This window comes from Triturus cristatus, chromosome 6 (genome assembly GCF_964204655.1).
Source record: "Triturus cristatus chromosome 6, aTriCri1.1, whole genome shotgun sequence".
NCBI lineage: Eukaryota > Metazoa > Chordata > Amphibia > Caudata > Salamandridae > Triturus > Triturus cristatus.
In genome coordinates, this window is record NC_140589.1 from 1,137,888,119 (window position 1) to 1,137,900,314 (window position 12,196).

General features: G+C 44.4%; 1 protein-coding gene across 2 annotated transcripts in view; it reads left to right on the top strand.

Annotated features, from left to right (window-relative positions):
• The window catches only part of C6H1orf198 (chromosome 6 C1orf198 homolog), a 123,332-nt gene that overhangs the window by 67,160 nt on the left and 43,976 nt on the right, over positions 1-12,196 (top strand). For both annotated transcript variants that reach the window (XM_085612051.1, XM_085612053.1), the window contains exon 2: positions 8,350-8,400. In XM_085612051.1, the coding sequence (XP_085468177.1) occupies positions 8,350-8,400 (51 nt within the window). The remainder of the gene's footprint in view (positions 1-8,349; positions 8,401-12,196) is intronic.

The window sequence follows — 12,196 nt, forward strand, 5'->3', positions numbered from 1 at the left end:
ATATCCCCAGATATGGTTATGTAAAAATTGGTGTCTTGGAGTTGGCGTAAGGCTTCACTGATTATAGTAATCCTTGTCTAAGATAACCACATTGCCCCCCTTGTCAGCAGGGCGTATGACGAGACTGGTATCACTAGCTAGTGTCTTAAGTGCCTGTCTCTGGGTATGCGATAGGTTGTTAGAAAAATTGCGTGAGTGTTTTTTGCTAAATCTAAGGTCTATTAAAGATTTAACAATACAATAATGAAAAGTATCAATGTTATCATGGGGGAGTGGAGGTACAAAGGTAGATTTGACTCTAAAATCAGTACATGCTGCTGCCCCCTGATTGAGATCCATATCATCCAGAACCTGGGTGGTATGGATATATATATATATATATCGGTCGCCAGTAGATAGTTATAGTTAGGACCTAGTTACCATAGGAAAATCGTAACATTCTTTTCCCAATAACTACCTACTGGCGACCACCAGTAGGAGATATAGATCTATAAATAGATATACATATATATTCTCCAAGAAAGGTTACAGAGCACTCATGGGTAGATTGATCCTTTAATTCAAGCAGATGCCTTTCACTTATGATGTCTACCTCTATGCTTATTTTTTTATTTATTTTACAGAGTTTTATATAGCGCGGACTTGACCCGAATCGGGTATCAGAGCGCCTTACATTGCACCAGTTGTGTTACATGAGGATACGGTATAGTTAGGACCTAGTTACCATAGGAAAAGCGTAACATTCTTTCCCAATAACTTTGGCGCCGGATGACGAATTTTCAAAACTGGTGGGTTGCTCCAGTCAGCTCCTATCCTGAAAGTTTCGGGGTGAAAAAAGTGGGGTCCCAAAACGCGTTTTCTCCAGGTTATTTCCCATAGGCAATTTTGGAACAGGCTACAGCTCGAACTGCTGAACGGAATTGCACCAAATTTTGCAAAAATGTAGCACTTGGCTCAGAAAGAGACCTTTTTTTTTTTTTATAAAGTAGTTCCTGAGAAAATCAAACAAATAGAGTTCAAAAAATCAATTTCCCATAGGAAAGTTTAGACACGGTTATAGCAAAAGCTGCTGAACGGAATTACACCAAATTTGGCAAAGATTTACTGCTTGGCTCAGAAAGCGACCTTTTAAAAAATGGTGTAAATACGTTCAGTAGTTTTTGAGAAATCAAGAAATAAAGATAGTGATATCTATGGCCGCGGAGGATCCGTGCACCCTCCCGATCACGAGCTTCATGCTAATTAGCTGTCAACTCTCCAAACCAGGAACTGTTGGCAGCCATCTTGTGCCTCGGTAGAACCGAGTCACTTGAAAATAGAAAAAACAATGCACAAAACAGGAAAAGGGGGCAGGGTAGAAACACCCTATCTGTGTCTGTCTGTCTGTCTGTCTGTCTGCCTGTCTGTCTGTTTTTAAAAAACGAAGCGCGGGAAACCCGCGGGTGGGTCAGGTCCCGGGGGCATGCAAGAATGCATGAATATTTGCCGGGGGGCACGGCACTCGGCAGCCCCGGGGACCGCCACCCTCGGGGCTTATTACAGCTGTGGGGGCCCCCCAAGCCCCGCGGACCACCACCCGGGGCTTTTATTTATTAATTGGGGGGGCACACACCCCGAGCCCCGGGGACCACCACCCCCCGGGGCTGTGTAGATGAGGGGTGGGGGGCCACGCGGCCCCCTCCTGGAGCCATTGATGGCCCTGGGGACCGCCACCCCCCAGGGCCGGCTCCAGCAGTGTCCCCCGGGACACTGCAGTTTGCTATGACAGGGTGGGAGCCTTGCGGCGGGGAGCCGGCGGGACTGTGGGGGAATTGGGTCCCCAAGGATGTGGCCAGGCCCCAACTTAAAATGTGCCATGGGGCGCGATTGCACAGTGGGGAAGGGAGGGGGCAGGGCCTGAGCTGACGTGTGCAAACACGCCCTGTGGCGCGTTTTAAGTTGGGGAATTAATTCCCCTTCAATTCTGAGGGCCCCTGGGGGACAACTAGCCCACCAGGTGCTTCCAGTAAGCGCCACTGCGCTCCATTGCAGAGAAGTGGTCCAGGCCATGCCCCTTTTTACACCCCGCTGCAACGCAGCTCTGTGGCGCTTACTGGAGGTACCTGGTGGGCTAGTTGGACCCCAGGGACCCTCCGGATTCAACGGGACTTAATCTTCCAATTTAAAACGCGCCACAGGGCGTGTTTGCACACATGTCACCTCAGCCCCCCCTTCACCAGTGTGCAAACGCGCCCCGTAGCGCGTTTTAAGAGGTAGTTTTAATCCCCCTGCCCTATTATGTACTAGGGGCTTACAGAGGAGGTCAGGCTAATCACAGGGGTACCCCAACGCATAGTGTTCCCTAGTGTATATAGGTGTTTTCACTGTATTATAAGTGTCTTTTAGCATACCACTGGCTCTAGGCCTGGTTAGTCAGTCAGTTACCACCAGTACCCGTCTGAAAAAGTTGTGAGCACAGGATGATTTTGTAACAAGGCGTCTTTCTGCTCATCTGTTGGTTCTTTCCGCAAATGTCTTGCTTCTTCCTGCTCCTTTTCTTTTTCTTTTTGGACTTCTGTTGCTTCTTTCTGCATTTCTTTTTTTCCTTTCTGTGCGTTTTCTTCTTTCATCACATGTCCTACCTCTGTAGGCATAGTTGGAAACTAGCATTTTAAAAGCCTTTGAAATTCACTGAAAAAAACATAGGTTTTAGGGAAAGTTATAGTTAGTTGGACATTGCACTCGTACAAAACCAGTGAAATTCCTCCGTTATAGTTAGTTCAGCTAACTATGCCTCGCGCCCCTGCAATGCACTGCTGATAACGTCACATATTGCGTCACTCATGACATGGTCAGTGATATCACTGATGACATCTTAAATGACATCACTGATGACATCATCTATGTGATAATTTAATGCATCTTCTCACACCCTAATATAACTTTAGATACGCCCACTCTAAATTACAGACTGCCATTCTCAAAAGCATAGACACTCCAACAGCAATAACTACATACCCGCTCACTGATTCTTAGGTCTACACACACATCCACTCACTCACCCGTATATATCCATCCAAAGTCTTTAATAGTGGCATCTGTAGCACGCATTAGGATAGTCTCTTGGAAAAGGAGTAGGAAACTTAGATAAGGAAGGGACAGGACCAGCGAGGAAGAGAAGGAAAAAGGTGGGGATGAAAAGAGCAAGAATGTTGAGTGAGCAAATAAAGAGGTTGATATCAACAAAAGTTGGAGAGGAATGAAAGAGAGAAGAAAAGATGTATAGGGAGAATGGGAATGCAGAACGGGGGGAAAAGAATGAAGAATTAAGGGATGACTAAAAGACAGATAAGAAATTAAGGAGAAGAATGAATGAGAAGAAGAGTAAGAGTGTAGTAAGTTTGCATTCACTATCCATGTTGTAAATACTAGGCCAGAATGATTTTATCTGTATTCTATTCTTTTGTATGTAGAAGTGGAGCGCTGCACGAATATTGCAGGTCTGCTACTACCAACAGTGGACAGGTAAAACAAGGAAGACAAGCAGCAGTGCCACAAATCCCCAGTTTTTCACAGTTTGTATTATAGTAGTAGAGAGTGAGGAGTAGAGAGAGTGAGGAGTAGAGAGAGTGAGGAGTAGAGAGAATAGTAGATAGTAGAGCGTAGTAGAGAGTAGCAGAGAGTGAGTAGTAGAGAGTGAGTATCAAGCTTACATTAAAGATCTTCAGCAGGGGGAGTTACTGCAATATTTTGGTATTTATGTAGATGTTTAAAAAAATGCTACATAGTCGCGCCGAGTCCACATTGGCCTGCCATCCTTACACCTTAATGCATACATTTGGCTAATTTTGAAACCATTTTGTGTTTAGCCTGCATCAGTGTGAATGGTAATGTTGGACAAAGCATGGAAATAACACAATCTCTTGCTGAAGCGCTGCACAGGTCAGGCCAACAGCACGAATGAAAATAGAACAAGGCACGCACATCAATCACTAGAACGTAAAACATGGCTTAAATAAAATAAAAAAAAAAAAGACAAAAACGACAATCCTACTGGGGCAAACAATGGCGTCGAGACTTTAAGTATTTGCCCTGCAGTGAAATGTCTGCAAATCTGTTTTACACATAATTGTGACACATAAGCACATTGTAAAGAGGGAAATGTCACACATAAGCAAAGCAAAAACTTTTGACGCTTCTAGGCTACATGGACAATGACCTGCAAGCAGGTTTGTAAAATATAGTTTCTTTAAGTGATGGCTTCACCGAAAGCCATACGGTCCCATACAAATGCTAGCAAATGCTATGTTTTTTCCATATAACGTAACTTCAAGAAGCCTCCATGGAAGGGAGAAGGGACAAAAGGGAAAGAGAGAACGCAACAGTGTGTAGTCCTTATTCCCAGCTCGTTTTGAGAGAAATCTGTAATGATGAAGACACGTATGACATGAATAAACCTTAAGCCTTAAAGCAACGCAATCCTCCCCAACCAACCACAGAGTAACTGTTTAAGTGGAGCACTCGCTGTCCAGGCAACTTTGGAACATAAACAAAGTTCCACATTCCACCCTTCCCTCCCCATCCACCCCTTTACATTAAAAACCCATTTCCACATCCGTTATTGTTTTTTCCTCACCCACTCTCATCCGTCCCTGCACATTTCAAAACCTTGCTATTTTCACATTTTCCTGCATCCGTTTTGGTGTCTGTATAGATGGATGTGTGTTGCTGTCTGTGTGCACCGATGAACGTATGTGTTGCTGTCTTTGTGAGACATGTCAGCGTGTGGGGGGATTATAAGCAGGCATAACCTATTGGCTCTGTCAGAGCTAGTTTTAAAGGGGGATACCTTCAACGACGCACCATATTCATAAAGAACGGTATGTCACTATAGCCCATTCGTTATTTTAACTATTGTACCTGCCACAGTCGGATCTAGCAATGCTAAATCAAATACTACAAAGACAATATGACGGAGACAAGGCACTTAGACTAAACGGTGGGAAGTTCAAATGTACTCCATTATATTTTAAAGGTGGAGAGGGGTAATATAAGGGTTATGACTCGCAGGCTGGTGGCAGTCTCTGAAATCTCAGGAAAGGTTCGGGGTAGTCACTGAAGCGAGTGTTCATAGAAGGATGAAGCATCAATGGATAATAAAGTGGAACTACGCTATTTCCATTCTAGATGCACGAACGATTCCAATCTGATGGCACTCAGAGTGCCGCCGGAAAGGAAGCTGCTTCGCTGAAGGAATGTGGACAGGCCAAAGCCATCTTTGTCCCTCCGTGCGCGTGAAAGCCGCCATACGCGCATGTGTGGACATCGTATGCGATGAGTTGCCATGACAATGGCAAGCTTAGCACAAGATGGTGTCCACAGTCCGTAGGGGCACACGCATGCTGTCTGCATTGGACAGATGGCGAGAGCAGCCATCTTTGTCCACGAAGGCGCGTGCATGCAAGCGTTGGGGAGAATTGAGAGCAGCTTTTCGCCATTGTTCATTGGTGGACAATATAGCTAACGTTTTTGGGAAAGTGTTATACAACAGACTCATTTTTCATTCAAAATAGAATAAATGGGGATTTCCAGATGGTTTCAGTCGTCAGTGGGGACTATTTTCCAATGGGTAAAGGTCAGAAGGATGGGTTTCTTATAGTATGTGTGGATTTTAAAGAAACCTTTGTGGAGCCTGGGTGCCCATCTGCAATGTATGCTCAGTCCTCAATGCTTAGTGGACACTATTATAATCCAACATTTTTTAGCGCAAAGCACCAATTAAAAATACAGGAGAGCAGGTTTTGGGGGCGAGGATAACGTAGGAGCTGGTGGGAGGAAGGAAGGGGAAAAGCAGATGTGGAGACATGAGCAGGAACACACATGCACTGGATTCATCCCATATGCAGTCGTCTGTCTACAGAAACTTTATTTAAACATCTCGAACAAGTGGTCGTGTTCCATGGCCGCATTGGAGACCGAGAGCTGGTTACACTCAGCACTATACAATTCAATACAATGACACTCAAGTCCTACACAGATTAAAGTGAGCTGTGGCAGGAAGCCTCCTTAGGCTGCATAGCTGCACAGCGAATCAAGACACTATTTCCACAAATCAAGTTTTAAAAAGTTACAGCCAAGTTAGAACTTGTCTAACCAGACGCTTTTCTCTCTGGAAAAGTTCATTGAGGAAACCTAGAGCCACCCTTTGCTGGGAAAGTCCTGTGTGGGTTGTTAGTTTGATGGACAGTGGCAGTCAGTGGGTGTCTCACAACCTGCACTGGGGCTTAAATACACAGCACAGGCGGGCCTCAGCTCACCATCACACTGACCCCCTCCCCCAATCTTCTCTCCACAGTGGGAGCAGTCTCCCCACACTAAGGTAAGCAGCCAGACAGCTTATGCAGGGTATCAGAAAACATGACAACTCTGAGTGTGTTACTCGCTCGCTTTGTGCTGTTACTTGAGACCCCTGCGGTGTTGTTTCTGTTGCTGGTGGAGGTCAAGTGGGTTAGTGCTTTTTCCGAAGAGGAAAGCGTGCTGCAGGTTTCCAGGCTGGGGCGGGGCTACAGGTTCCATGTGCCTGTTTGTGCACCAGTCTGACTGACGAGTCACAACCCTCGCTGACTGCAATTAAACTACACATTTTCACTGTGCACCAATGCTGGATTACAGGTGTTTCTAAATTACGATATGGTTTGAAAAGTAGAAGACTTGTTTCTGCCACATTTACAATGAGGAACAACTTCAGAAAATGATCGCTAATTGATAAAAATTGTAATAGGCGCTTCTGCGCTGCCCCACTTCAGATGACATGGGTAAACTGAGGTGAACCCGTGAAAACATCACAGAAATGCTGTGCAAACGGAGGTTTGTGGAAACAGTTCCGCACCGATAGACAATTTCCATGATAGGCATCAGTGTGGGCTGTGCCACCATCTGTTTCATCAAGTCGCAAGTGTGGAACTTTGCACAAGGGAAAGAGATACAAAACAGGCTTCTCTACACATGTTCCTCAATGTGACATCTGACGCATGCCAAGCTGGAAAGGAAGAAATGATGCACTGGGTGGAAACGGGCAAGGTTAGCTCTTATGTGAACACAAAGGCATTTTCCGTGGCATCCGTTGATTTGTATCTTTTTTCGAATTTAATTTACCCTGCCTGTCCTAACAGCCTGAAGATAATGTTGAGAAGAGGGCCTGGGGTTTTAAACGTGTGACGCGGTGCTTTCTGGGAGGCAGAGTCATGCGAATGCACTCCGATGTGTGAGAATGGACAGTCCAACTAGTGACCTGATGCAAAAATAAAAGTGTCTCTGATTAAAAGTAAGAAGTCCTTGAGATGGCGGCATTCTGGAAACATACCAGGTCAGAAGCTGCTTCGCTGAAGGTGTGGACAGCCCGACCCCATCTTTGTCCCTCCGTGCGCGTGAATGCCGCCATGCGCGCGCGTGTGGACATCATATGGGAAGAGTTGCCATGACCATGGCAAGCTTAGCACAAGATGGTGTCGGACTGTCCACAGTCCGTAGGGGCACGCGCATGCTGTCTGCATCGGACAGATGGCGAGAGCAGCCATCTTTGTCCATGCAGGCACGTGCATGCAAGCGTTGGGGAGAATCGATTCCAAAAGGTCTCTCTGATGAGAGCGCATGTGCTGCTTTTCGCCAGGCGAGACCTAAAAAGCAGTACACATTAAAAAAAATAGAAACAAGCCCAGCCGGTAAAGTGAAAGCGACCGCGCTGTGTTTAATTAGTAACCTGATCCACGACGAGGAATGCAGCTGCTACCCTGCTCGCCGCTGCTTGCTCCCGAGAGCAAAACGCCGTGGGAGTGAACCTTTGGAGAGGAGGTGGGACATGCACCTGCTTTTGGCCATTTGCGTGCTTTGATTATTGAAAGACACACGCAAAGGCCAATCTAATGTGTGGGAGGAGTCAGACCCACACGGAGAAGTTTAGAATGCTCACAAGAAACCTCCCATAGAGCAGCGCATGCGCCACCTAAAAATGTGTGTATGGATCAAGCAGCTGATTTTTGATACTTTGGTATGCCTCTACCAATGTTTTGAACGTCTGTGCAACATTATCTAGCTATTCCTGATTACTGGCATATTTCATGATGTCAGATGATTATAGACAAAGCCTTCTTTTGAGGATACCTTTCATAAGCGATATGTTTTATAGAACTCTTGTCTGGTACATGTAAAGTGCAACTCGCAGGTTGTATGTGCGCAAGCATTTAATAAACTTAGAAATAATTTACAGTGGCAAACGTGGCTTCCATTTCTTGTTTTACCAGCTAATTCACTTCACTTAGTTGTTTCTAATTATTCCATGTTTGGTTTTACAACAGTTCTCTTTTCTTGCAGGACATTACCTGGCAAGATGAACACTCTGCTCCATTCTCTTGGGAAACAAGGGTAAGCTATGTAGCCATGATTATTTTGGCGTAGTTTTTTAAATGCAAGATATCTCTCACTGACGTGTCAGTCCTTGAGCCTACGCATTGCTATGCATGTGTGGATCGAGTGTGCCTATAGCTGGATTCCTATTTAACATGCACAGTGCCGAGGAAGACCAGGGTGAATAGTTTTCCCTTATTGTAGAGTGATGAATAAGGTAGCCTTTGACGCAGGAAAAGTCCTCTGTGTGTCTGTCTTCTGCCCTCATTGGGTGAGGGCTAATAGGCCGCTTGTTTGCTTTGGTTATTGAGCAAAGGAGGCAAGGCCGTGGCTTGCACAGGTGGATATGCTCGTTTCCTCCTACCTTCATCCAGCCTCGGACTGGTCTCTGCTCGTCAGCTGAGCTCTGAAGAACCACTAACATTTCTCTGCATACATTCTTGTGCTCGCACTTTTTCAATACATAGTAGGGAATCACGGTTCCTTTGGCTGCGATTTTATTATGCTAACCATTGCAAGCATGTCTGTTACACAGACTTGCTAGTAATGGTTGGCATAATAAAAATCATGCTAAACTCTGGTGGCTAAAATTGGCTTTTTTTTAAACCGAAAATTGTTATTTGTTGGAGATTTTCAGAAAATGACAAGCTGATTTTTTTTATAACAATTAGTAAATTTTCTAATATTTCAATGTGGTGTCTGTTTTCAGTGTTCCTGTAGTAGTTGCACAATGGTTTGGACAACTTGGCTCCCTTTTTTGAACTTGCAAGCCACTTTCCCATGTTTATGTAAAATACAAAAAAAATGCCAGTATGTACATGGTTTCCATTAAGATTAATTGTATGGTTATTTAATGTGGATACCCTCAAGACCCGCCCTGGATGCAGTCTTCTTAACTTAACATTGGATAACCCTGAGGTATATAATTGCCCTTTTATTTGAGTCGCGACATTGGTACCGACATTCTGGCATGATGATGCAAGTTTGTCCTTCGAGTATTCACATTTGACGATTGAGCGAAAGAAAATGTTCCTTGCCCCAGACCTCAGCCGCACTCCAAAAGGGACAGTTAGACTGGAAAAAGTTAGGTGGGATAGAAAAGAGTGAACGAAGCCCCTACACACTTTGCACCTATGTGTGTGTGTGTGATGCGTGAAGGGGCGATGTGTTCTGCACATTATCAAGAATAGAAAACCCCACAGAGAACAGTAGAGCGTAACTTGCACAAACTTTGATGGGAGTGCAAAGATCTAAATGGCTCATTGTGTCTCTAAAGCCCTTGCTCAGCATGATAAGGTCTGCGGTAAGCTTCATAGTCTGCTCATGTGTCCACACACCAATGCACACGAAATTTCCCTGAACCTAATAAAGAGGCAACCCCTGTTAGAAACTGAATGCAGTTGATCCATATTGTACCTGAAATTAACGCATCCCTGAGAATAAGTCATTTGAATCCGTTTCCGTTCTGTATATCTGAGGCTGGGTCTTTGATCATCTTGGATTTTCACGACCTCAATCTTTTTGTTGCTCCTTGTCTCCAGTATGCTGATGTTACATGGGGTTTATTGACTGTTGTCAGTATCTTTCGCATCATCATTATTTACTGGTGTCAGTATATTTCACATTATTATTATAGTTTTGCTTCTGCATGTGTTTCTTTATTAGTATGGAAATCTGGAATGGATACTGAGGTCAGCGGCAAACTCCAGCCCATTTCTTAAATTGGTCGCCTGGCTGTAGTCCCAGGTTCTCTTGTGCACTCCTGTTTGCATTTGGTCTTTCTCAATTAATACTTCTTTCCTTGTTGGTGTGAACGTTTGTCTACCACTGCTGGTCCACTACAGTATGCCGGAGAATCGCTCACCATTTTGAGTATTGCAGCTTACTCTTGCTAAGCATTGCCCTTTCTTTAGTTTTCCGGCACATTTCATTTTCTTGCTTTATTTTTAGGCATAATCTGGCTGTGTCTGGCTGCTAATGCAGTTGTTTACTGCGTTTGCATAATTCTTTCCTGTTTAGTATGTTTTGGGACTCTTTTATCTTTATAAGGTTTGACGGTCTATTTTTAATTGTCTTCGTTCAGCCTTTATCTCAACAATTTGAGTTTCTTGTTGCCAAGTCAAACAGCGTTGTTTAGGAGCTGCGTGAGCCAGCCTCGGTGAAATACTACACATTCCTGACAAGTGAATATGGTTTAAAAATAGAAGTGCAATTCCTTGTGGTTGCTGTGTGGAAGCTTGCTATGAGGAATTACCCACAGTGATGTGTGGCGGCTTTTCCTCTGTATTGCGCACATGATGCTTATGCGTTGACAGGGAAGTTTGGCCTCTAAATACCAGGAAGGCGAGTTTGAATAGAAGGAGCTATTGAATACGTTTCTAAGAATGGGCCAACTCTGCGGGACACTCATTCGCACTTTTTGCCCGACATGCCCAGTGTGTTTTCGGTCAGTACTGTGTGGGTTGGAAATTGGGCATGGTGTTGAGGCCGCTATAATTGAATAGGCATAGATGTAATTCGACGAATATTGTGTTGTAGTATTTATATAGATCTTCATAGGTCTATGTGGGGCACCAAAGGACACATTCTGACAGGTAGCACGAAATACCGGTGGGTGGGGGGCATGGCTGACAGTGTTGTATTATGTGTGATCCCATTGAGAAATGTTTAGGTGTCACTTGTGAGTGACCTGAGAGGTGCCCGTGTCTTAGGGTGGAACGCCAAGCAGAATGATGTGGAAAGAGATGTGGGCTCAAATTATAGTTGGGTCTACAGCATATAGGCAAATACACAGAACTCTTCGAAGCAGTTGGATACTATGTGTGTGTTCACCAAAAATGGATATCAACTTAGAAGGCCCAGTAATCCATATGGTAAGATGGGCACGGCAGAGATGTGAATTGAGTAAAAAGATTCTAAATCGTAAAGAAGGGGAGTTGGTGACCTGAGTAGTAGCCAGCCACCTTTTTTTCGAATCCCCGTAGTGCAGAGGACAAGCTGGACTCTTCCTTGGCACAGCCCAGACTGTGCTGAGGACGAGTCCAACTCATCCAAGCATTGAGGGTAGGGAATCTCTGGTGCATGTACCAGTGACATTTTCCCATCAAGCACCCGCTTTGGGCATCAAGGTAAGAGTATCCCCTCAGCACCGACATATTTAGGTCAGGTGTTGACCAAGAAATTTTTATTTTGCTAAAATAATATGCATGATATACTTAAAGGGGCTTTCAGCGTCCTCTCTTCATCCATTGGTCTGTTGTTGTATCATTCCCGTTTTGCTTCCGCCCAGTACAGCTTACAGCATGGGGCAATGGGTCAGCCTACTTATGGTACTGGTGAATGTCACTTTGAACATTTTGCTCCTTTACAATGAACACATCCACAAACAAGATAACTCTTCTGTGTTGTCTGATGTGATAGTAAACACATTTGAAATGAGCACAGGGCACATCCCAGCTTGATCAGTTCCTGTCTCCTTCTAGTGCTGTTGTAAAGTCCTTTGGAATTGGACTGCCACTATTTTACGGCATACCATACTGTGTTCCTGGACTCTGTTTCCCCAATGGTTCTTTCATAAACTTTGCCCTAGAAGAAAACCAAACGTTATCGTGTTTAATTTGCAGCTCGCTTGTAACAGTTTTATGTAAACGTAGATGGGGTGTAATTTGGGTTTTGGGTTTAGTATTTATATAGTAATAACTCTCCTTTTTTCTTTTCTTCCTTTTTCCTTTCCTTCTTTCTTTTTTGCCTTCTTTGCCTTCTTCCTTTTTTCTTTCCTTTCTTTACATCTTTCTTTTCGCCTCTTTTACCGCCT